General features: G+C 55.3%; 1 protein-coding gene across 7 annotated transcripts in view; it reads right to left on the bottom strand.

The window, feature by feature from the left end:
- LOC127587551 (thrombospondin type-1 domain-containing protein 4-like) overlaps positions 1–26,671 on the bottom strand; it is a 70,003-nt gene that overhangs the window by 24,336 nt on the left and 18,996 nt on the right. For all 7 annotated transcript variants that reach the window (XM_052045978.1, XM_052045980.1, XM_052045977.1 and 4 more), the window contains exons 2-6: positions 21,264–21,417; positions 14,172–14,244; positions 11,380–12,173; positions 9,690–10,575; positions 5,010–5,112 (exon numbers count right to left, since the gene is read on the bottom strand). In XM_052045978.1, the coding sequence (XP_051901938.1) occupies positions 5,010–5,112; positions 9,690–10,575; positions 11,380–12,173; positions 14,172–14,244; positions 21,264–21,292 (1,885 nt within the window). In that variant the 5' untranslated portion in view covers positions 21,293–21,417. The remainder of the gene's footprint in view (positions 1–5,009; positions 5,113–9,689; positions 10,576–11,379; positions 12,174–14,171; positions 14,245–21,263; positions 21,418–26,671) is intronic.

The following is a 26,671-nucleotide window of genomic DNA, read 5'->3' on the forward strand; positions in this document are numbered from 1 at the left end:
GCACTGCTCACAGACCAGCTGGGGGCACACAGCAGGGAGATGGGGAGAGTGGCTCACACGCGGGGGGCGGGTGGGGGGGGCAGATGATCTGGAGAGGGGATTGAGCAGAGGGAGATGAGTTGGGCAGGTATGGAAGGGGAGGAGGTGGGGGTTAAGGGAGATTGTAGGGTGTGGTGGAGATGGGGGCGGGGGGGCGGAAACGGTCCAGAGGAGGTTTACCAGACCCACTGGGAATGGGTGGGTTTTGCTTGTGGCGGGGTTGGATGGGGGTGGGGTGGGGGCCGTTTCCCCATCGGGGGGGGGGTCCCTGTGGTGCAGTTGGACGCGGGGGCCGTTTCCCTGTGGCAGAGTTGGACAGGGAGGGCTGTTTCCATGGAGCCTGGCAGTGAGAGGGGATGGGGATAATCCAAGATCTTGGGGGTCAAGGGGTCACTGGTTAATGAGGGCTCCTGCGGAGGGTGGGGGGGGGGGGGGTTGGTGGAGGTGGTGGGGAAGCCTCCACGAGGGGCGGAGGCAGCAGAGTCTCCGGGTGGTTCCAAGGGCCAGTGGGAAGCAGGAGTTGGGGCCACAGTCTGAGGGGCTGTGCGGCAGGACAGAGGGGCCCAGTGTCCTCCTCCTGATTCACATCTTTGTGGGGGGGGGGGGGAAGGGAGGGAGGGGACTGGAGGGGTGTGTGGGAGGGAGGGACCAAGTGGGGGGAGAGAGGAGTCAGGGAGGGGAGGGGAGGGGAGGAGGGAGGGGAGGGGAGGGGAGGGGGGAGGGGGAGCAGATGCTGCATTTATCACCCACATTCACCCTCTCTGACAGCCCTCGACCCCTCTAACCCCCTCCTTTGCCTCACTGGTCCACACCCCCCCCCCCACTCCCCCCGAGCCCTGTAGTGGGGTGGGTTCTGAGTGCTGGCTATCCGCCCAGATGCCATGTGTCTCAGTCACGGGATTAACTGGCTGAGGATTGATGGCAGGAACCAGGGAGGTAATGGCATTCAGGGCAGCTGGAGAGCATCCATTGTAATTCCTTCCACTGTGTTCTTGGCCTGTTGTTAACACACAAAGGCTCGGGGAGCTTGCTGTGTGAAGAACGCACCTCCGCGCCCTTTTAACCCCTTCCACTCCACACAGAGTTCGGTCACACTTCAATCTGTCCTCTCTGGGAAAATCCCCCCGCTCCATCCCCAAACTCTGCAGCTGAAATATTCCTCCCAACCTCCCACTGCCTGTGGTTCAGTGTTGGGAGCTTCCCGGGACCGGAATCAGGGGCAAAGTTTATACAGGAGCTCACAGATTGAACAGGGAAGCTCGAACAGAAACCCATCCTGAGCCACATCAGGTGTCCAACAGTGCTGGGAGGTTTTAAGGAGCCTTTGATAAAAGTTTAGGGAGGGAATTCTGGGGCTTGGGGGTCATTGATCAGAGAGTCTCACAGCACGGAAACAGGCCCTTCAGCCCAACTCATCTGTGCCAAGCACAGTGCCCACCTGAGCCAGTCCCATTTACACGCGTTTGGCCCGTATCCCTCTATCCCTTTCCTGTCCATGTACCTGTCCGAATCCCGTTAAAATGTTGTAACTGTCCCCACCTCTACCACTTCCTCTGGCAGCTCGTTCCATACACCCATCACCCTCTGAAAAACCTGCCCCTCGGGTCCCCTTTAAACCTCTCCCTTTCACCTTAAACCTGTGCCCTCTAGCTTCGGACTCCCCCACCCTGGGGGAAAGACAGTGACCGTCCACCTTATCCATGCCCCTCATGATGTTATAAACCTCTATAACCACTCAGCCTCCTTTGCTCCAGGGAAAACAGTCTCGGCCTGTCCAGCCTCTCCTTAAAACCCAAGCCCTCCAGTCCCGGGAACATCTTGGTAAATCTTTTCCGCCCCCTCTCCAGTTTAATCCCTTCCTATAGCTGGGCGAGCAGAACTGCACACAGCGCGGTCTCACCAACATCTTGTACAGCTGTAACGTGACATCCCAACCCTTGTACTCAGTGCCCTGACCAATGAGGGCCAGCGTGTCGAACGCCTTCCTCATCACCCTGTCTACCGGTACTGCCACTTTCAGGGGACTATGTACCTGTATCTCTGGGTCTCTCTGTCCTACACCACTCTCCAGGACCCTCTCATTCACCGTGTAAGTCCTGGCCTGGTTTAGCTGCAGGCACAGCAATGAGTATCAGGACATAGGAACGGGGCTGGAATTACAGGGATGCAGGGATCCTGGAGGATGGCAGAGAGAGGAAGGGATGAATGTCCACAATCGAGGGGGTGTACAACTGGGAGCCAGAACAGGGCAGCAAGCACTGGATGAAGATGGCCGGCACAGAATTGGACACCAGCTCCACATCCCCCCCGTCCCAAACTGAAGTACCGTTTGACGTGGGACTCCTGCTGTCAGGCAGGGAGCGCAGTGGAGATAGGTGCCAGTCCCGAAGGATGGCCTGTCCAACTGATACCATCCGATCCAGACACAGTCCCATCACACAATCCAGCCTTTCCTTCACGGACTCTGTCTACACTTCCCACTGCCTCAGGAAAGAACAAGCAAGGACCCCTCCCACCCCGGACATTGTCTTTTCGCCCCACTCTCACCAGACAGAAGAGATAGAAGCCTGAGAACAGGTGCCACCAGGCTCAGGGACAGCATCTGTCCCGCTGTTATCAGACTTGAACGGACCTCTTGTACGATAAACGATGAACTCCCGATCTCCCAGTCTACCTCGCCGTGGCCCTTGCACCTTATTGTCCACCTGCACTTTCTCTGTAACTAACACTTTATTCCGCATTGTTTTTCTATACACTACCTCGATGTACAGATGTACGGAGTGATGTGTCTGGATGGCACACAGACACACGGCCTTTCACTGTATCTCGCTACAATAATAAACCAATTCCCAGGGTCTCAGAAGCCCATCTCCCCAATCAATCACTGGAGTAGGAGACCCTCCAGCCCATCATATCCATGCTGACCATCCTATCTCCACTAACCCCATTTATGGGCACTTGCTGCATACCCTTCCCTGCATTAAATGCTGGTTCAGATACTTCAACGTTCCGAGAGTTTCTGTCTCCACCACCACCCCTCCCACTTCCCCCCCACCCAGCAAGTGCGTTCCTGATTCCACTCCCCTCTAAACCTCCCACTCTTCACCTTAAAACTTTGCCCTCTGACACCTCTGCCGCGGGGAGAGGTTTTCAACTATCTCACCTATTTATGCCTCTGATAACCTTCAGTGCCTCCCTCAACCAGCCTCCTTTGCTCCAAGGGAGCTCCGCACTGTGGGAGGGGCAGGACTGAGGGAGGGTCACACTGTGGGAGGGGCGGGACTGAGGGAGTGCTGCACTGTGGGAGGGGCAGGACTGTGGGAAGGTCCCACTGTGGGAGGGGCGGGACTGAGGGAGTGCTGCACTGTGGGAGGGGTGGTACTGAGGGAGGGTCACACTGTGGGGGCGCGGGACTGAGGGAGGGTCACACTGTGGGAGGGGCGGGACAGGGAATTTCTTCTTGTTGCTATTGTTTACAGCTTCACCACTGCCTCTCCCACAGTGAGGCACCCCATCCATATCAACTCTCTGATACCCGCCCTCAGAACCAGTGTCCATTTTGTGCTTGGATCTTCTCAGCTGGATTTGAAGCAATATCTTGGTTGCTCTAATGAGAGGGACACCCCACTGCCCCGCGTCACACCTTTCTCTCAGAGAAACTGCCCGGACTTTGCTGCCCACACTCGGTCCAACAAGCTGGGCAGGACTGCACGACCCTCTGTGGGAGAAGCAAGGGAAGTGTCACAGTGTCTCCACACTCCTGCCCCATGCAGTGTCTCTGACAAGCTGTTCGAGAGCACCCTTTACACATGGGCTGACTTGTGGACCATTGTCCATTATACCCAGAACACGAGTGACACACAGCTGACTGTCGTTGATGCTCTGGGGCGGTGCCTGTGAAAACACCCAGGGCAGCACACTGGCACAGCAGGTAGTGTCACTGCCTCCCAGCTCCAGTGACCCGGGTTCGATCCCAACCTCCAGTGCTGTCTGTGTGGAGTTTGCACGCTCTCCCTGTGACTGGGTGGGTTTCCCCCAGGTGCTGCGGTTCCCTGCTGGGTCAGTGGGTGAATCGGCCGCTGTAAATTGCCCCCAGTGTGTGGGTGAGGGGTAGAATGTAGGGGGAGAGGGTGGGAATTGGGGGAGACTGGGGATGCCCTGTAACTCGCAAGAATCCATGGGCTGACTTCTTCCCCTCCGCCATCAGATTTCTGAACTGTCCGTGAATGCTGCCTCGTTATTCCTCTTTTGCACTATTTATTTTGTAATTTATGCTAGTTTTATGTCTTTGCACTGTACCCCTGCCGCAAAAAAAATTTCACCTCAGTGATAATAAATCTGAATCTGATTCTGAAATTAATCTAATTTTTCCTGTTAAATCTCCCAGGTGCCGGCAGCTGATCTCAGACACACAGGTGCCACAACATCCATGAGAATTCGGAGCAGCACATGATTCCTGGGCTGGCACCCAGCTCCAAGTTGCTCCTTTATCTGGTCCCAGCCCTGCCTGGAGCCACAGTCGATGGGACCAGGGCAGTCAGTCACAGGTCCAGCCACAGCCCCGAGCCTCTGTCCCGTCAGCCGGCCGGACACTGGCACCCCCAGCCCCTGTAACCTCCTTGGGCGGTGAGGGGAGGGGGTCTGAGAGTCGGACGGGATCAGCACAGACTCTACAGTCAGCGCCTTCATTAGAGGCAGGCTGTGACTCATTCATAAAAGGATTAAAAGTGCTTCCTGACCTCTGGCTGTTTGTTTGTTTTAACATGAGCACGGACTCATGGGATGCACAGCCGGCGCGCAGACCCGGGCTGCGTACAGCTGGCGCGTGGACCCGGTGAGGGGCGCGGGAGGGGCAGCGAGGAGGGAGTAACCGACAGTGCACATATTCTACCAATAACAGGGAGGTGAACCGAGGGGGCAAACACCATTCCTGTCCCCACAGTCCCTCCCCCAGCAGCTGACCCACTGACCTTCAGTGAACGGCTCCCACTCGTAGTATCGCCCCATGAACTGCTGGTGGTTGAAGCTGGCACACTGCTCTCTCCGTGGGTCGGATGTCCCAGAGGGACAGGCCTGGGAACAGACCAGAACAGGATATTAATGGTGAACCGTTACATTATGAGGACATTTAATCACTCGCTGGGCTCCTGGACCCTCGGGTGTGACAATCTCCAAAATAGTGGTCATGAGATACTGCGTCTCCTGAGAAGGTAGGGATGCACTCCCTCAGTACCACCCCTTTTTTTATTATAAACATTAGCTAAAAGCTCTACAAAAAGGACAACCGGTGTCAATGCACGACATCTAATACAGAAAAGAAGAAACTAAGCAACGACGTACTACAGTAGAGAATGGAAACTAATACTAACGAAACACACACGCGACACTACACCCGTTAACGCAACACGCAACACTTCAAATAAGAATCGCGTTTGTACCGTCCACGACACACGCAACCCCGAGGGGCCCACCGAGCGCGGAACTCAACCAGGGTGCCCGTGGAGACCACGTGCTCCCTTCAGTACCGCCCCTCCCACAGTGGGACCCTCCCTCAGTACCTCCCCTCCCACAGTGTGAGCATCCCACAGTACAGCCCCCCCCCTCCCCCCCGTGTAACCCTCCCTTGGGTAGGGCACTCCTTACTGCAGCCCCCCATGAGTTTTTAGCCCGGGGGGAGCTTCTCTGGCTGCAGTGGTGCCAGACACACAGGGTCTTGTTGCAAAAGTAAACAAGAGATTACTGTGAACCTGCAATCACAGCCAAAGGGAACTGACATTATTCACCCAGAGCTCTGGGCAACTCAGCAGTATTTGTAATATAGACAAGGAAAGGCTATTAAATGGGAGGCTAAACCACACACAAACATCAGCGTAAAAGAATGAGTAATGATTATAAAAACACACAGCGATGTTAGTAAAACACCCAAGTTGTTATTGTAATGTATAAACACAGACAGGAGTGTTCTGTGCAGCGTTGACAGTGATGTGTGAAGGAATGCTGTCCATGTCACGGTTCCCACTGTTCCTTCTGCTTCCCTGTGTAATGTGGCCCTGCAGCCCTTTGACACTCTTCCCTCTTTTTCACACCTTGTTGTGTCAGCTACCACCTTATCATGTTAAAACATCATCTGGGGAAGCCATTCAGCCCATCGTCCATGCTGGCTCTCAGTCCCATCAGTCCCAATTCCTTGCTCTTTATTTCCCTCATACCCAGCAATGCCCCTACAGGGGGGCAATTTACCCACTGACCCTGCATGTCCATGGGATGTGGGAGGGAACCGGAGCACTCGGGGGAAACCCATGCGGTCACAGGGAGAGTGTGCAGACTCCACACAGACAGCGCCGCAGGTCGGGATTGAACCCGGGTCTGGGGCTGGGAGGCAATGGTTCTACCTGACGTGACACTGCTGCTGTACAATATCTAATTAACGCAGTGCTTTACCACATAAATCATACACCTGTCACACCCAGTGATAACGGTGCTGTACTGTGGTGTGTGACGGACTCTCCCACCAAGTTGTTCTCAGCATTTCTATACGGTCTTTACAGAACTTCAACCTGTAATAGTGTGTTATATCTTATAAAGAAGTGTTACACCACTAACACTGTGTCAGAATACAACACAGGAGTGTTATATTAAATAATATGTCATTGGATAATCTATACACTGTCAATATAAAGAAGAGCATAACACATATGATGTGATTATATACAGTGATACACAAGGTGTTAGCATACACGGGTGTTACACCCAATAAGGCAGTGAGTTTGCACGTGATCTCGACCAGTGGTTTTCCACACGGATCTGTACTGGGACCTCTGCTGCTTGTGATACAGATAATGACCTTGATGAAAATGTGGAAGGGTGGGTTGGTAAGTTTGCAGACGATACAAAGATTGGCGGTGTTGTGGACAGTGCAGAAGGTTGCCAAAGGATACAGCGGGATATAGATGTGGGCAGAGAAGTGGCAGATGGAGTTTAATCTGGGCAAGTCTGGGTGTTGCACTTTGGCAGATCAAATGTGAAGGGACAGTCCACAGTCAATGGCAGGGCCCTGAACAGTGCTGACGATCTTGGGGTCCAAGTCCATCACTCCCTGAATGTGGCTGCACAGGTTGACAGGGTAGTAAAGGCAGCGCACGGCACGCTTGCCTTTTCTAGTCAAGAGTCAGGAAGTTATGTTGCAGCTTTAACTCTAGTCAGGCCGCATCTGGAGTATCACATTCAATTCTGGTCGCCCCGTTACAGGAAGGATGGGGAGGCTTTGGAGAGGGTGCAGAAGAGGTTCACCAGGACGCTGCCTGGATTAGAGGGCATGAGCTACAAGGAGAGGTTGGACAAACTTGGGTTGTTTCTTCTGGAGCGGTGGAGGCTGAAGGGAGACCTGATAGAAGTTTATAAGATTATAAGAGGTGTAGATAGAGTAGACAGCCGGTATCTTTTTGCCCAGGGCTGAAATGTTTAATACTAGAGGGCATGCATTTAAGGTGAGAGGGGCAAGTTCAAAGGAGGTGTGTGAGGAAGTTTTTTTGTTTACACAAAGAGCAGTGGATGTCTGGAATGTCTGGGATGGCAAACATGATAGAGGTGTTTCAGAGACTCTTGGACGGGCACACGGATTTGCAGGGAATGGAGAGAGATGGGCATTGTGCAGGCAGAAGGGATTCAGTGTCATCAGTTTAATTAAATCAAAGGGATTAGTTTAGTAGGTATTTAATTACTAGTTTAATTAGTTCAGCACAACATTGTGGGCCGAAGGGCCTGTTCCTGTGCAGACATAACATAGTGTTACATTCATTACCATAGCGTACTAATGATATCATCTAAGTGTTGTTCCCAGGAATGCACGTGTGTTATTGTACAATGTACGCAGGAATCTGGCAAAATGCTGCCTTCAGGAGGTTCACAATCAGTGATGCACAGTGCATCACTGAAGTATGGTATTACACCAATTAGTGTACACTACAGAATGATAAAACACACAGTATTACCCTCACCCCTCCAGAGGAGGAGGGGTGGTGTTACTGGGGAGGGACACTATTACAGCTGCAGAAAGGGTGAATAATGTAGAAGGATCCTCTCTAGAGTCAATATGGGTGGAAGTTAGGAACAAGAAAGGAGCAGGTACTCTACAGGGAGTATTCTATGGGCCCCCGGTAGCAGCAAGGATACTTAGGAGCAGATTGGGAGGCAGATTTTGGAAAGGTGCAAAAATGACAGGGTTGTTATCACGGAGACTTCAACCTCCCAAATATTGATTGGCACCTGCTTAGTACCCAGGGCACCAATGTTCAATACAAGAGGGCATGGCTTTAAAGTAGTGGGTGAGAAGTTCAAGGGAGATGTCAGAGGGAGGTTTTTTACCCAGAGAGTGGTTGGGGCGTGGAATGCGCTACCTGGGACGGTGGTGGAGGCAGGTACATTGGTCAAATTCAAGAGATTGCTGGATAAGCATATGGAGGAATTTAAAATGGATATGTGGGAGGAAGGGGTTAGATAGTCTTAGGCAAGTAAAGGTCAGCACAACATTGTGGGCCGAAGGGCCTGTATTGTGCTGTTCTGTTCTATGATTACACTCAGTAATGCACCTTGATACTTTCAGTAATTGACAGTGTTCCATATATGTTGTACCCAGGAAGCAGTGTGTTAACAACATACAACCCAGTGTGACACAGTGTATGTTAGGTATGTGAGAGTGCCAGCCCAGCTATGCACCGCGTGTTACTGTACAGCACGTAACACCGCTGTGCAGTACCACACATCTAACAGCCTGAAACCCAATTGAGCATGTTCTATAATTACACACAAGCCCTCCGCAGCTCACAAACCCCTGACTCGTGTACAGCCCGTATGTACAGATGAGCGTTTGGGAGACCAGCAGGATGGATTGAAAGTCACAGAGCAACACAGCAATGGATACAGGCCCTTCGGCCCAACCAGTCCATGCTGACCATGGTGCCCACCCAGCTAGTCCCAATTTCCTGCGTTCGGCCCATATCCCTCCAAGCCCCCCCCCCTCCATGTACCTATCCAAGTGCTTCTTGAATGATACTGTTATACCTGCCTCACCCACTTCCTCTGGCAGCTCGTTCCATTTACTCACCGCCCTCTGCGTGAAAAGTTGCCCCTCAGGTCCCTTTTAAATCTTTCTCCTCTCACCCCTAAACCTATGCCCGAGTTTTGGACTCCCCTACCCTGGGGAAAAGATTGTTACCGTCCACCTTATCTATGCCTCTCAGAATTTTAAACATTTCTGTAAGGTCGCCCCTCATTCTCCTAGGTTCCAAGGAATGAAGACCCAGCCTGGCCAACCTCTCCCTCTAACTCAGTCCCTTGAGTCCTGGCAACATCCTCGTAAATCTTCTCTGCACTCTTTCCAGTTTAACCACATCTTTCCTATAACAGGGCGGCCTCACCCACAACGCCGGCAGATTTGTCAGCTGCTGCGGGGCTGGGGGTACCTTCTGCCGGGTGGGAACGGTTTGTGGCCACACATCCCGACCTGTGAACACAACCTGGGCCGGACCACGAGTGCACACAGCAGCTTCACCCGCACTGACACACAGTGTGTGACCTCACGCGGCAGCGCTGTAGTGATAAATCACCGCTGTTGTTACAAACTGCGCGATGTAAAGCAACACACAACTCACCAGTGAGGTGCAGCTCTTGTACTGGGTGCTGAGCCCCGGGCAGGTGGCTGAGGCCATCTGGTATGGGTCCCACTCCCGGCCGTGGCTCTCTCCCCAGGGTTGCGTCGTCACTCCGAGGTCCTGCCTTCGGGGTCTGCGGCTGGCCGGGCTGTGGTTCGCCGGTGCCTCGCCATGGCCTTGGTGGTTGGCACGGGTGGTCTCCCGGCTGAGCCGGGGGTCCTGGTGCAGGGTCAGGGGGCCATCCGCAGGTTCGGCTGGGTTCGGTGGTTCCCCGGCGCTGGTCTGGGGCGATGTCTTCGTCCTCTCCTCCTGCCCTCGCCTCCCCCTCGCTCGGACTCCTGTGTCCTCCGGCTCTCTGCTCTGGGACCGCCAGCCAGGACCCAGGTGAGCATGACGCCTCACCCGAGGTCGAGGTCCCCAGACGTCTCCGGCCCGAGATGCGTCAGGGTCCATGGCAGCCTCCTCAGGGCTTCTTCCGAGCTGTGCCCATCCATCTGGGTCCAACGGACGGTGGCCAACTCTGGGGTCATCTTCTGGGACCGGTGCCTCAGAGAGGGAGGGACCTAGGAAGAGACCTCCCTTCTTCTGGAGTGGCTGCCTTGACCACAAGGTCTGGTTGGGCCAGTTGGGAGGTCCGTCGGCCGATCGCTGGCCCCAGGCCTGGGGCTCACCTTGCCGCTGGCTCCGGTCCTCCGCCCTGACCCCCCTCCGCTCCCGCCTCCTCTCCTCCCATGAGGCGCGAGGCGGCACCTCTGGGGGGTTGGAAAAGGCGTGGTGGCCCTGCCGTGGGTGCTGGAGAGGGGAGCCGGACCCTCTGAGCTGGAAGTCGGCGGGAACTTTCCCGTATCCATACAGGCCTGGGCGGATGGTGCTCCGACTGCGGGACCTGGGGGGTAGTGGTGGGGAGATGAAGTTCCCAAGTGAGCAGCACCAACAACAGCCCATTCCCGGCGGCTGAGGGTCTGTGGTGTGAACCTCGCCCTCGCCCTGTCCCCACCCCTCCCTCAGAACCCACCCGCTTCCCACCTCTCCCCACCCACGTCAGACCCAAGGGCAACCAATCAAAGTCTCGGGAGAGGAGGGAGATTGACAGGTGATTCCTAACCTTGGGCCAAAGGCAGAGGGATGGGGAGCTGGGGGGGGGGGGGGGCGGGAGGGACACTGAGACGGGGAGGGGGGTGGGGGACAGGGGAGGAGACGGAGACGGGGAGGGGTGTGGGGGACAGGGGAGGGAGACGGAGACGGGGAGGGGTGTGGGGGACGGGGGGGGATTGAGACGGGGAGTGGTGTGGGGGACGGGGGGGGATTGAGACGGGGAGGGGTGTGGGGGACGGGGGGGGATTGAGACGGGGAGGGGTGTGGGGGACAGAGATGGACACGGAGACGGGGAGGGGTGTGGGGGACGGGGGGGGGAGATTGAGACGGGGAGGGGTGTGGGGGACAGAGATGGACACGGAGACGGGGAGGGGTGTGGGGGACGGGGGGGGGAGATTGAGACGGGGAGGGGTGTGGGGGACAGAGATGGACACAGAGACGGGGAGGGGTGTAGGGGCCGGAGAGGGACACTGAGACAGGGAGTGGTGTAGGGGATGGGGGTGGGGGGCACACGGAGACGGGGAGGGGTGTGGGGGTCGGGGGGACATGGAGAGGTGAGAACTGTACCGCCCAGTGCGACTGACAGCCTCCCTACCTGTTCGCAGATCGAAGCTCCTGCCTCACCCACAACGACCTCCGGTTCGCTGTCGTCCCTCTCCAGTAGGGGGTGCTTCTCTGCCGGGACTGCGAGCCTGACCCTGACCCCTGATTGGTCGAGCCTTCAGGGGCGTAGAGTGGACTGAACTCCCGATTGGTCAGGGCCGGAACCCCATAAGGTGAAGCCGGGTTCTGGTTGGCCGGGTGCCCATGGTGATTGGTCGGTTGACCCTGCCGGTAGAGGGGCACTGAGCCCCGATTGGACAGGTGCCTGTACCTCTGCTCCTCATTGGCTGGGCCCCTGGACGCTCGGCTCTCCGGCCAACCACGCGCCAAGTCGTCGCCGTAGAGCGGGAGCGACAGGTGATTGGATGCCACCCCTGCCCGACCCCCGCTGGGATCCTGCTGTGCACTGAGCGGCATGGACTCCCCGCGAGCGAAGGTGGAGGGCTCACTATCGACGTGGAGTGAGTAGGTAGGCTTCAGGGCAGAGACCGAGCGGCCAGGGTAGGGCGGCCACTGCCGGCGGCCCAGGGGCTGTGGGGAGGACCCCTGGGGCTGCGGGGAGGACCCCCGGGGCTGCAGGGTCCATCCCGGGACTGCCGGCTCCTGGGGCAGGGCCCAGGGGTGGACCACCTGCTCTGGGGGCAGGCACCGCCGACTCTGCTGCACCACTCCCACCCCACAGCTGCTGGAGCAGGGCGACCACGGACCCCAAGAGCTCCACACCCCCGGAACAACATCTCCCGGCTCCTGCGGTCCTGGCACCTGCCTTGCTCTCCGCTGTGGCACCTGAGGCGGGGGGGGGGAGGGGGGGAGGGCGCGGGGGGAGAGGGGGAGGGGGGGAGGGAGGGGGTGGGGGGGGGGGGGGGGGGGGGAGGGAGGGAGAGACGGGAAGGAGGGAGAGACGGGAAGGAGGGAGATTAGATGGTGGGAAGAGGGGATTGCAAATTCCCACTGCCCTTCGTCCTCAGTAACCCACAGCTCCTGGTCGGGCAGCCTTTCAAATATAAACTCCAATCACTCCGACCCCCCCCCCCACACCCCTCCCTCCCTCTCTCTCACCCCCTCCAGCCCCCACATCCTCCCTATCACCCTCTCCAGCCCCCACACCCCTGCCTACGCTGGGTGAGCTGGCTCCGAGCCCTGAGCCCACCCTCTCCCCCTTTAAGACTCCGTCTGAAGCAACAGGTTTGAAGTGTCCGCAGGGACCACATTCCTCTCGGGAGCTTCAGGAGGTTTTTGTACCATATGGGCACCACACAAATTCTGATTACTGTTGCCCGCATTCCTTGTGGGCGTGTTGGGGACACCCACTCCACCCAGTGGGGGGGGGGGGGGGGGGGACCGCACTCCTGCCCCACTGTGTGACTTACACCCTCCTGGGACACGTGGACACATCTCCTCCTCCAGACCCCCCCAGTGGACACAGTGAGCTGCCTCTGCACTGCAGCACAGCGGGTGGAGCCGTCGTCTTCCAGCTCCTGACACCCGGGTCCAATCCCGACATCCGGCGCTCTGTGTGTGGGGTTTGCACGCTGTGAGTGGGTGGGTTTCCCCCGTTTTCCTCCCACGTCCCCACCACATGCCGGGTGGGTGTATTAATCGGCCCCCCTGTGTGTGGCTGAGGGGGAGAATAATCAGAGGTACCAGTAACGAGAGCTACAGCAAAATAAAGGGAGGGGAAGCTGGACAGGTGAGACTGCACAGGAGCTGGCAGGGAAATGATGGGCCCAATGGCCTTTGTGTGTTGAACTGGGTCTGACAGAATGGGGTTGGACTGTGGGGACTCCCGGCACACCGCTCATTCCATCTGTTGTAGTCCTTCTACAGAGGTGGGTAGGAGCTGTGGGGGTGGAGGCAGGTGGGGGGGGCAGGTGGCCAGAATTGGGAAGTCAGGGGTCCCAGATTTGGAGCAAGGAGTTGGGGAAGTGGGTTACAGATTCGAAGGGAGGGGGGTGTGGTTGGGGGAGGGGGTCCCAGTTTCAGGAGAGGGGTGTGTGGTGTGTCAGGGGAGGGTGTCTGGGATTCGGAGTGGGGGGAGGGGGGTGTTGGGGGGTCAGATTCGGAGGTGGGAGGTGTGGAGTGGGGGGGGGGGTGGTGGGTCCCAGTTTCGGAGAGAAGGGAATGTGGTGTGTCAGGGCGGGGGGGAGGGAGTGGTCCCAAATTTGGAGGGGAGGGTGCGGATTTGGGGGGGGGGGGTCCCAGATTTGGAGGCGGGGCAGGGGGGTGTCCCAGAGTCACGAGGTGCGAAACCCTGGGGGGAAGCCTCAGATCCGGTGAAGACCACAGGCTGGGGCTGGAAAACATGGAACCTCCGAGCACCGGAGACAGCCACTTGGCCCATTATGCCAGTGCTGGCCTGGAGTCACTGCTCCCCACCCACTGCCCCTCCTCACTGCTCTCCACAACGGACTACATTGGGACACCCTGCTGAATCGGCTCCATCCCACGCTCGAACAGCGCGGACCCCAGCACAGCGACTCCCTGAGTTAAACAAACCCCTCCCACACACAGCAGCGCGCGGGAAGACGAGCTCTGCCACTTTGGCAGCGGGCGCCGCGCGGACCGACCGCACCGCCCCGGACATCAGCGGGCGCCGCGCGGACCGACCGCACCGCCCCGGACATCAGCGGGCGCCGCGCGGACCGACCGCACCGCCCCGGACATCAGCGGGCGCCGCGCGGACCGACCGCACCGCCCCGGACATCAGTGCGCCGCGCGGACCGACCGCACCGCCCCAGACAAGCCGCGGAAGGAGACCTGCGACCAGACAGCGGCCACACCCACCTTTCTGTGCACCAAGGAGCACTGCAGGATGGTCAGGAGTTGAAAGCCGACAATCGCAGACAGCCAGCAGAACCTGCAAGGAGAGACGGACCCTGGTCACCTTCTCCAGCACAACTCTGGAACCGCACGTGTACCCGGGTACAGCTCGGTCTGCGCGCCATCCGGACGGATCATTCCAAACACGGCTACACCCAGGCAGCGCAGAGGGAACAACGACAGGATGCAGAATGTGGCATCACAGCTCCAGGGGAAGAGCGGTGCAGGCAGACTAATAAGGTGCGAGGGCCATGCTGAGGGAGACCGGGAGCTCATCTCTGTCGAAGTCACGTCGAGTTTATCGCCGTCTGCACACGTCCGTGTCTGTACGGGTGCAATGGAAAGCTTACCTGCAGCAGCATCAACTCACTGCAAGCTGCTCTCTACAGATCGACCCCACTCATTACCCTTACTATAATTGTTCTAACTTTTGAATTTACATGTCACTAAATATTACTACTGTTTTTTCCCTGTACGACCTCAATGCACTCTGTACTAACCCAATGTAACTGCACTGTGTAATGAATTGACCTGTATGAATGGTTTTTCACTGTACCTCGGTACATGGGACAACAATAAACCAATCACAGGCACAGAGCATCAGATGCACGACGTTCACAAGAGAGAAGTGGGGATGGAAGCTGTCCTTGAGCCTGTGCTACGAGCTTTCAGGCTTCTGAATGTGATGTGCTGAGCTGTGTCCACAACTCAAAATGGCAGCAAATGCAACACTGGGACACGTGATGGGACGTAGCAGTGGCGGGAGGAGGGGGGGGGGGTGCTTCATGGGGTCAGAGGGGTTGTTTTGAAGGGAGAGGGACTGAGGGGGTTGGGGGTGAACCAACAGGTGGGGCAGTGGTCCTGCGGCACCAGTAGCCCCCACCCCTCGCAAACCCCGACGAGGCGCTCCCTCAGCACTGACCCCTCCCGTGACGTGGCAAAGTCACGAAATTTCCTGTCACGTCACGGAAACCAGCCTCCCCTCCATGGACTCTGTCCACACTTCTTGCTGCCTCGGTAAAGCAGCCGACATAATCAAATGTCCCACTCCGGACATTCTCTCTTCTCCCCCCTCCCATTAGGCAGAAGGTACAAGGGATGTAAGCACGTCCCCCCAGGCTCAGGGACACCTTCTACCTCACTGTTATACGACTATTGAACAGTCCTCTAGCGCAATAAGATGGACTCTTGACCTCACGATCTACCTCATTATGACCTTGCACCGTATTGTCTGCCTGCACTGCACTTTCTCTGTGGCTGTGACACTTTGTTCTGCATTCTGTTGCTTTTCCCTTGTACTACCTCGATGCACCAATGTGATGAAATGATCTGTATGGATGGCATGCAGAACAAAGTTTTTCACTGTACCTCGGTACATGCGACAACAACAAACTGATTTAAATGGCGCTCCCTTGGCACCGACCCCTCCTGACCACTGTGGGAGTGTCAGTCTGCACACCTGCTCTCCAAGGGCAGGCTCAGGGACCTTTGTGTCGGATGAACAGTTTAAAAACTGAGGAGTTGCCACTTCATATTACAGTTCTACGTGCAGGAGACATTGTGCCAAGGAACTCCTTTGTCTCCACAGCTAATGGGTTGTAATACAGTCTCTGATGCTCCAGCAGCCACACAATGGGCCCATTAATGTGAAAGGCAACTGTCCCACTTTATTGTCAGCAGAGAGAGCCGTGTACTATACATGCTCCTCACAAACTCCACAGGTCAGCAATGGCCTGAACAAGGGGGCCGTGGGGTGAGGGCAGGATGCAGGGTGGTACGCGGACCAGAGCCCTGGAGCTGGGCTTGGGCACAGGGCTCAGCGTGGGGTTTAATACCCATTTAGCCAAATGGGGTATCAGGTTCAAGGGTTGGTCCCCAATCCACAGAAAACCCGGAGCAATAATACTGAGATTAGAACAGAACATGTGAGGAACACTCAGCAGGTCAGGCAGCATCTGTGGAGAGAGGGGCAGCAAGAGAGAGAGAGGGGGGGCAGAGGGGGGGGAGGCAGAGAGTGGGGGAGGCAGAGAGTGGGGGGAGGAGGAGGCAGAGGGTGGGGGGAGGAGGAGGCAGAGGGTGGGGGGAGGAGGAGGCAGAGGGTGGGGGGGAGGAGGAGGCAGAGGGTGGGGGGGAGGAGGAGGCAGAGAGTGGGGGGGAGGAGGAGGCAGAGAGTGGGGGGGGAGGCAGAGAATGCTTCAGGTCTGACACACTGCAACAGAATGGGTCAACAATGGATCTTTAATCCGAAACGTTAACATCTCTCTCCCTTCACAGATGATCACAAGTTCACAAGACAAGGGAGCAGAAGTAGGCCATTCGGCCCATCGAGTCTACTCCATGAGCTAAACTAAAACTATTCCTATCTAGCCCCAATTTCCGGCCTTATCCCCATATCCCTTGATACCCTGACTAATTAGATACCCATCTATCTCGTCCTTAAACACCCCGAATGATCAGGCCTCCACTGCTGTACGTGGCAAAGAATTCCATAAATTCACTACCCTCTGGCTAAAGAAATTTCTCATCTCTGTTTTAAACCGGTACCCTATAATTCTAAGATAGTTCCCTCTGGTCCTGGACTCACCCACCAAGGGAAACAGCTTAGACACATCTACTCTGTCCAGTCCTTTCAACATTCGAAATGTTTCCATGAGGTCCCCTCTCATTCTTCTGTACTCCAGTGAGTACAGTCAAAGAGCCGACAAACGCTCATCATATGTAAGCCCTTTCATTCCAGGAATCATCCTCGTAAATCTCCTCTGAACCCTCTCCAACATCAGTACATCCTTCGTAAGATATAGGGCCCAAAACTGCACACAGTATTCCAAATGAGGCCTCCATAGATTCTCATTACCACTTCCCTACTTTTAATACACTATATCTCTCAAAATGAATGCCAACATAGCATTTGGTTTCTTTACTGCCGATCCGACCTGGTGGTTAACCTTTAGGTTATCCTGCACGAGTACCCCCAAGTCCCTTTGTACTTCTGCACTTCGAATTTTCTCCCCTTCTAGATAATAATCTGCCCGTTTATTTCTGTTTCCAAAGTGTACAATGGCACATCTCTCAACATTAAATCTCATCTGGCATTTCCTTGCCCATTCTCCTAAACTATCTCGGTCTCTCTGTAACCTTCCTGTTTGTTCAATACTCCCTACTCCTCCACCTATCTTGGTGTCGTCTGCAAACTTAGCCACAAAACCATTTACTCCATCATCCAAATCATTGATGTACAAAGTAAAAAGAAGCGGCCCCAACACCGACCCCAGCGGACCACCAGTAACCGGCAGCCAACCAGAACAGGATCCCTTTATTCCCACCCTTTGCTTTCTGCCTACCAGCCAGTGCTCCACCCATTCTACTGTCCTACCTGTAATTCCATGACCTCTCATCTTATTAATCAGTCTCTTGTGCGGCACCTTGTCGAAGGCCTTTTGAAAGTCTAAATACACAACATCCACAGCCTCCCCCTTATCCACCCTACCTGAGATTTCCTCAAAAAACTCCAATAGGTTGGTCAAGCAGGATCTTCCCTTCACGAAACCATGTTGGCTTGGACCTATCTTGCCTTGCACCTCTGGGTATTCCATAACATCATCCTTGAGGATAGATTCCAATAACTTTCCCACCACCGATGTCAGACTAATAGGCTGTAATTTCCCTTATGCTGCCTCCCACCTTTCGTATACAGCGGAACTACATTTGCGACCCTCCAGTCCTCCGGAACCATGTCGGAGCCTATTGATTCCTGGAAAATCATCACCAATGCCTCCGCAATCACTAAAGCCACCTCCTTTAGAACCCAGGGGTGCATCTCATCCGGTCCGGGAGACTTATCTGTCTTTAGTCCATTTAGCTTCCCTAGCACCTTCTCTCTAGTAAACCTTGACTGAACTCAGTTCTATCCCGAGGTATATTGCTGATGTCCTCCACAGTGAAGATCGACGCAAAATACTCATTTAGTTCCTCTGCCATCTCTGTTATCCATTATAATCTCCCGCACTGTTTTCAATTGGGCCGTGTCTCTCTTTTACTCTTCATATATTTAAAACTCTTAGTATCTTTTTGAATGTTATCTGCCAACTTCCTTTCACAATTCATCTTTTCTTTCCTAATGACCTTCTTAGTTTCTTTCTGTAAGTTTTTAAAAGTTTCCCAGTCTTCTGTTTTCCCACTAATTTTTGCTTCCTTGTATGCCCTCCCTTTTGCTTTTATTTTAGCCTTCACCTCTATCGTTATCCACATTTGTGCCATTTTTCCATGCGTAACATTTTTTCTTGGAACATATCTATCCTGCATTTTCCTTATTTTTTGTAGAAATTCCATCCATTTCTGCTCTGCCGTCCCTGCAACTAGCTTACTTTTCCAATAAGTTTGGGCCAGTTCCTCTCTCATACCCACTGTAATTTCCTTTGTTCCAATGAAATATCGACACACCTGATATCAGCTTCTCCTTCTCACATTTGAAACTGAACTCAACCATATTGTGATCGCTTGTTCCTAATGGTTCCTTTACCTAATCACCTCAGGTTCATTACACAGCACCCAATCCAAAACAGCCGATCCCCTGGTGGGCTCATCAAAAAGTTGCTCCAAAAAGCCATTCCGTAGACACTCCACAAACTCGCTCTCCTGAGATCTACTGCCTTCCTGGCTTTCCCAATCCACCTTCATGTTGAAAGCCCCCATAATTATCTTGACGACATCCCTCTGACACGCTTTTTCTGTTTCTAGCTGGAACTTATAGTCCACATCCCGGCTGCTGTTCGGGAGGCCTGTATATTACTGTTATTATTGTCCTTTTACCCTTGCCATTTCTTAGCTCCACCCATAAGGATTCCACTTCTTCTGACGCTATGTCCCTTCTCTCTATTGATTTTATGTCATTACTAACCATCAGGGCCACACCACCCCCTCTGCCTACCTGCCTATCTTTCCTATACACTGTGTACCCCTGGACCTGCTGAGTACCTCCAGTAGTTTGTTTTTGTTTCAGATTTCTAGCATCTGCAGCCTTTTGATTTCCTTGTGGTGTGATTGGAGCAGATTCCAAAGGGTCAGCAGCTCAAGGTCCCATCTCCCAGTCATCCAGAGACTTTCCAAACTAAAGTTGAGTCCCCTGCATTACAACGGAAACCCACTTCCTTGTCTCTGCAGCGGCTGCACGCAGGGACCGCGTGCATTGCGGACTACACATTGTTCAGCGAGGACTGCGTACGTAGCCAGAGTCCCGTGCATGTAGCAGTCAGGACCGTGCGCACGCGCAACAGGGAGATCTGTGCGCGCTTCTGATTGGACTGTGTGCACGCATGTGCCCTGCTCGTGGGACAAGAAAACCTGCGTATGCAATGGCAGGGACTGTGCATTACAAATGCAGGCTGAGAACCAAAGGCATGAGATGACTCAGTCGCCCCCACACTGAATAAACAGAGGCTTGACTAACCTTCCCCAGAAACCTGACAGCAAATTGACCTTCTACACATTTCACATTGCGGTTTCCAATTCTATAAATAAATTACATACTTCATTTAAGAATAATGAATGTAAGTTTTTGTTTTGCATTTGAAAATAACTTTGGTCCATTGTGTATTGATTCGGAGCACAGTTCCGGTGTGTGTCCAGCATGGGCTGTTTGCTTCACTGCTGTCTCTCTCTCTCTGACCCAGTGTCCAAGTTGCTCAGCCTCTATGTCATAGCCAGACTTCAATGAATTTTGACAAACACATCCTAGCAGCATGCGAAAGGTTCATTAGCTCGCAGTGTGCTCGAGATAAAGGGCAGGTCACCTGGTGAGGTTGGCAAACAGCAAGAGGCACTGTGGGTCGGGCAAAGGGATTTCCCTTCAGGCAATGCTACGTTAACCCCAGCACTTTCCCTGGCCTCTGAATTAGCCATCGTTTCATCACCAGCGGCCTTGCCTTCAGTTACCCAGGCCCCAGACACTGGAAGTTCCTCTCTGCCTCACTTACTCCTGGGTCTCAGCTGGTTGCCTTCAATTTGATGCAGGGCTTCAACCCGAAACATCGACAGTTGGCCCCGCCCCACCCCCACGGATCCTGCTTGACCTACCGAGTTCCTCCAGCAGATTGTCGTCAACCAACCCTTGGGTGTCCAGTGTCAAATTACAGCACAGAAACAGGCCCTTCAGCCCAACCAGTCCATGCCGACCAAGACGCCCCATCCAAGCCGGTCCCATTTGCCAGAGTTTGGCCCATAACCTTCCAAATCTTTCCCATCCATGGACCTGTCCAACTGTCCTTTACGTTGTTATTGTACCTGCTTCACCCACTTCCTCTGGCAGCTCATTCCACATGGACACCACCCTGTGTGGAAGAAAGTTGCCCCTTACGTTTGCCCTAAACCTTTCCATCTTGCACTAAACCACATGCCCTCCAGCTCACTGTCAGCTGCTCACTGACGTTCTCGCTCAGTGCTCTGGGGAGTTCACCTAACATGGAAAACACGGTCGACCCTGGCCAGTGGCCCTCCAGATCCACAGCTGGAGCCCAGGAGGACCACAACAGCAAGTTGCTTTGTTGCCCTTGGTCCTGGGAAGGGAGCCAAGGGTGCCAATGAGATTAGTCTGAACCAGGCAATTGCCCTGGAAGTGGGTAACAGCATGTGGTTTGCACATGGACAGGGCACACTCTCTCTTCCACCTCCGGGTCACATGTCTACTGGTTTCAGATGCCACTGCAGATATCTGGACACTTGTCAGAGGGGTACGGAGGGTGTGCTGCTGAGCTGCAGGGTGGCGGCTGTAAAGCTTCACACAGAGTGAAGCTCCCTCCACACCGTCCCATCACACACTCCCGGGGTCAGACACAGGGTGAAGCTCCCTCCACACTGTCCCATCACACATTCCCAGGGGGAGAGTGTGGGGGAGGGGGAGAGTGTGGGGGAGGGGGAGGGGGAAGGGGGGAGGGGGAGAGAAAACATGATTAATTTCCAGTTCAGCCAGGTTAATTTTGTGCAGAGAAGAGATGGTCGGGTTAACATGGGAACAAAACCTCAGGAAAGTGGTTCCGTTTAAAGTCAGGGCGATCTCCTCACCTACACATCCATCGCTGTCCGTCTCTCATACTCCCGCCACTGGCTCAGCCTGGCTCCCAACTGTTGAAAGGTGCCGGCTCCTCTCCGTCTACATGTAGGTCAGGAGCAGTGGGCTTCGGACCTGAAATCACTCCGCTGACCCGTCTGGGACCACCTTGGAGGGAAGGACAAGAGCGTGGCATCAGCCGAGGCGAAACTGATCCTGGTGTCCGTCTGTCGGGAGGGCGAGTTGTTTCTGTGTGGTGGGTGGGGTTGGGGGGGGGGGAGCCCCACCCTCAGGAGACCCTCCCATCGACCTGCTCACTGGACCAATGCCAACCGCCTGCGGTTGTGGGGCTGGGGCAGGGACAAGCCCGGCTCAGAGCTCCAGTGTTGGGATGGCACAGAGATTCCCAGTGCATCCGTGCCCTGGATCCCACTGGGGGGGGGGGGGGGGCAAGGGGAGGGGGAGTTGAGGAGGGGATGTGAGAACCGTGTGTAATGTGTCAGCCTGATATCCACTCCCAGGATGTGGAAACACTGTGCTCCCGACGCCCCAGTGACCAAGGTACAGGGCAGAAAGCACAGGGTGGGACACAGGGCATTTCACAGGCCCATGAGGCATCCGGTGCACATAATGCAGTGTGGCTTATCGGCACAGTGTGAACATCCCTCTCAGTCAGGACTAATTCAGCATCTGCTCGGGAATGGACAGGGGGCGGAGGACAAGTCTCCACAAGAGCCACCTCTTGTCTGCAGTTTGTTCCTGGGTCGATGTTATCAGCATTTCCTGTCTGCTGCCCTCGCTGTCCTGCCCTCTGCCTGAAACCACCCACACACCAGTTCTGAACAGCGAGGGCAGCGTCTCCCCACCCCTGCCGACAGTGGACAAGTCATACAGGGCAGTATTCAGACCCACACCGGGAGCACCGTGCACGGTCCCTGTCTCCGTATCCCTGGGTCAGACCCACACCGGGAGCACCGTGCACGGTCCCTGTCTCCGTATCCCTGGGTCAGACCCACACTGGGAGCACCGTGCACGGTCCCTGTCTCCGTATCCCTGGGTCAGACCCACACCGGGAGCACCGTGCACGGTCCCTGTCTCCGTATCCCTGGGTCAGACCCACACTGGGAGCACCATGCACAGTTCCTGGCTCTCTATCCCTGGGTCAGACCCACACTGGGAGCACCATGCACAGTTCCCGGCTCTCTATCCCTGGGTCAGACCCACACCGGGAGCACTGTGCACAGTTCTGGTTTAGCTCTCTCCAGACTCCCTCGGGATCGAGGACGACTTCCTTCCACCCTGGTTCTGTGAGTTTGGAGACAGCAGATGAGGCCAATGCGGGAAGGCGGACTCTTCCACAGATGGGGCAGAGGTGTCCGATGGGTCAAGCAGGTAGTTTGGGAGGTGTCACCCTCCTTCCGACACTCGTATGGGACCTCTGCGTGGCCCCCAAAATTCTCAAATCCATCACAGATTGTCCATCTCCACTGTGAGGGGTTGCCAGCAGCCAGTGGGCATGTTGCATTTCTTTACCGAGGCTTCGAGCACATCCTTCCCCTGCTTGGAACAAGGTGCTTGCCTCAGGAGTGACCGACTGGTCCTCAGTAACCAGGGCATCCGGGCTGGGGATCGTGGCCCAGGAGAACACACGGACATGGGATTGAGGATTTTGGAGAGACGTTGTTGATTGTGTGTTTCTAGTGCCTGTTGCAGATGGTCCAGGGCTCAGGAACGCGAGGATGCCAGGGACCACCGTGTAAAATTCATCTCGCGCCAGGATCTTCAAACACCCCTTTCCTTGACTGACTTCAGACCACGATGGTGCGGTGGTGACTTCCATCACTGACGTCCCCTGCTGCAGGGGGGTCCCGAGGTACAGTAAATGGTGCACATCTCCCCCGGACCACAGTCAGACCACTCTGTGCAGGTCTGGTTTCAACGTCACGGACCACAGAGAGTGCGGGGAACAAGATTCGCCAGGAAGATACAGGATCGTTTGGATAAGGACTGCACAAGCCAAGCTTCCATCGACACTCATTGCTGAGGGGTGATCTAAAAGAAGTCTTTAAAATGGTGAATGGGTTTGATCGGATTGGCAGGGAGTAGGGCAGCGCAGGACTTGTGCACCAAAATTCTAAAGCAGTCCCAAACAAATCTGGTTGGGAATTTAGCATGAACTTTCCTTCCGGGTTCCTCCCACTCCCACTGGGAAGATTGCACAGGCATTCTGACTGGCTGCATCACAGCCTGGTGTAGGAACTCGTGACACACAGGGACACACGAGGCTGCAGAGAGCGGTGGGACTTGGCCATTTCCACCACGCGCACAGCTCTCCCCATCGCCCAGGACATCTACAACAGGTGACATCTCAGGAAGGCGACGTCCACCATCGGGGACCCCCACCATCCGGGCCGTGCCCTCTTCTCGATGCTGCCACCAGGCAGGAGGTACAGGAGCCTGAAGACCCTACAGCTCACGGTTCAACAACAGCTTCTTCCCCACTGCCGTCAGGGTCTTGAACCCAACTGAGAAACCTCAACTGCCTCGGACTGGATTTCCCCCAACTTGCACTAATGTTGTTTTGTTATTTTTGTTTACTGCGTCGTGTGAGTTCTGTCCAAATGTTAATGTATGTTTGTCATGTTCTGGGTTGCTGCTGCAAAACGCTAACTTCCATGGGATTGTGACCCTGGGTATGTATGCCTGTGACCATAACCTTCAATCAGGTTTATTATCACTGAATCATAGGTCATGAAATGTGTTGTTTTGCAGCAGCAGTGCAGTGCAAGACATAAAGTTACCCTAAACTAAAAAAGTAATAAATAGTGCAAGAAAGAGGAATAATGAGGCAATGTTTGTGTGTTCAGGGACCGTCAGAAATCTGATAGTGGTGGGGAAGAAGCTGTCTCTGAATCATTGAGTGTGGGTCTTCAGGCTCCTGTACCTCCTCCCCGATGGTAGTAATGAGAAGAGGGCATGTCCCGGGTGGTGAGGGTCCTTAGTGACGGATGCTGCCTTCTTGAGGCACCGAGATGTCCTGGATGGTGGGCAGGGTTGTGCCCATGATGGAGCTGGCTCAGTCTACAACCCTCTGCAGCGTCTCGAACTTGGAACCAGGGAGAAAGATAGAATGATAGGGTGATGGGGGAAGGGGAGAGGTGACTGTGGAGCAGGGCCCCTCCTGCCCTGAGGGCGAAGGACAACAGGCACAAGGGAACACCACCACTGGCAGGTTCCCCTCCCAATTGCACAGTGTCCAGATTGGGAGCTGCTGGCTCCAAATCCTCCCCAACAGGGCAGTGGGAGCACCTTCACCGTCCTGACCCTGGCGGCTCGGGACCGATCCCAGCGGCTCGGGAAGGAGCCTCACTGCCCAGGGAGAGCTCAACTTAAACAAGGAAGATAAACATGGTGTAGACCAGGGGAAAGCACACAACCCATTCCGTCTCGGAGAGCTGGGCGTGCAGGCGGTAGGGAATGAGCAACCTTTTCTGCTCAGCCACCTCCGGTTGCGGAGTGCCTGAGCATGAAGTGATGCCGCTACAGTCAGTTAGTCGCACCCATTGTCCAGGCCGCCCACAGCAACAGCCAACGGGGTCCCTCAACACTGGAGCAGAAGTCCTGAGCCTCGCTTGCTCTGATTGGCCTGATGCTAGATCAAAAGCAGACCCTCCTCAGCAACGGGCCTAGAAACCAGATGGAGCATGGGGGTCCGCTGGTCCGTGGACTGCCCACTCAAGGCTGCTCGTCCCCCATCTACCCTGACCAAATGCTACCGGCATAAACCTCAGGACAACACGGACGACCCTCAGCATTGACAGGCGATGCCGCAAGTCATCATCGGGTTAGGCAAGGCTTCCGGGGGCGGATTTCCAAATGCGGGCAGATGGGCCTCGCTAAGGTGGGCACACACACAGGGTGCTGGAGGGACCCAGCGGGTCGGGTGGTGTCTTTGGGGGGAGGTTCGGGACGGGAAAGGAAGAGGGGAGAGAGCCGTGGGCAAGGGTGGAGCAAGGTGTGGCAGGTGAGGGGTGGATCCAGGTGAGGTGGGTGGTGATGGGCAGGTGAAGTGGGGGGGGGGGGGGAGAGTGGGAGTGATGTCAGAAGCTGGGGGGTGATGGGTGGATGGGCACCTTGGTCGGCATGGACGAGTTGGGCCGAAGGGCCTGTTCTCCTGCTGTTTTACTCTCACATTCCCTCCAGTGGGAGCTTTGGAAATGTTTCACTGAGTTAACCTGGTCACTTTGTGAAAAGCAACGCCCATAAATGGCAACTGTGGGAAGGTCGGTGCCGAGGGAGGGGACAGCGCTGAGGGAGCGCTGAGGTGTGGGAGGGGACGGTGCCGAGGGAGGGTGCTGAGGGAGGGCAATACCGTGCCAAAGGCCTCCCGCAGCTCAGCGCTCCCTCAGCACCATCCCTCCCACACCTCGGTGCTCCCTCAGCACCATCCCTCCCACAGCTCAGGGGTCCCTCAGCGCCGCCCCTCCCTCAGCGCCTCAGCCTAGAACGGGGCTTTACTGAAGACGTGGAGGCAATGAACTCCCGGCCGAGCACTGCCCCACCAGCTTCAACCTTTCAGACACAAAGCAAAACAAACGGAAATAAAGTCGCCCAGAAGAAGAGACGTCAGGGAGCCCTTCGCCGAGTTTCTACAACAGAACAGCATGAAGCAGACAAATAGATTCCTCCTGGGTAACACCACAGCTGGGAGAAGTCTGCCATCTGAGGCAGGATCCACTTCCAATTTCCTATCATGTGGTGACCCAGCCCCTGCAGAAATATTTCAGCAGTTTCACTGCCAGAGAGCCCTCTGCCTCAGGACTTCCCACACTTCCCTCCCTGTCATTTTTTCTGCCGACCCTCCCCCTTCCTCTGATACCCACCAGCTCTGAGTCTCATTCATCTCGTCTCAGTGCAGCCGTAATTACAGGGCAAGGTTCACCCTCTGGTGAAGCGCAATGAAGCCCTTCAATCGGGGGCTGTCACTGGCCACTCACTGCACCACCTCCGCCGTTCAATCCTCCCCTCCCTTCCCTTCCCCTCCAGCTCCCCGCACTCGAACACGTTTGGGAACAGCACACAGGCAAAGAGAGAGAAGCTCCCTCAGCCCCAACATATTTTGACCACTGGACTCATCCCACCACTGAGCCACCTTCCCGTTCCATCTTTGAAAGAGTGCCAATGTGCGTTCAGCCAATTATATTATTTTAAAAATATCCTTCACAGGCTGAGCCAGCATTGAATTGCCCGTCCCGAGTTGCCCCCTGAGAAGGTGGTGGTGAGCTGCCTCCTTGAACCACTGCAGCCAAGGTGTGGGTGTCCCCACACTGCCAATAAGACCTTCAGTATTATGTACTCTTAGTCCTTGTTGTTAATCTGGCGTGGAGCTCCCTGTCACAACAGTTCAACACTGGGCAAGATA

This window comes from Pristis pectinata, chromosome 40 (genome assembly GCF_009764475.1).
Source record: "Pristis pectinata isolate sPriPec2 chromosome 40, sPriPec2.1.pri, whole genome shotgun sequence".
Taxonomy (NCBI): domain Eukaryota; kingdom Metazoa; phylum Chordata; class Chondrichthyes; order Rhinopristiformes; family Pristidae; genus Pristis; species Pristis pectinata.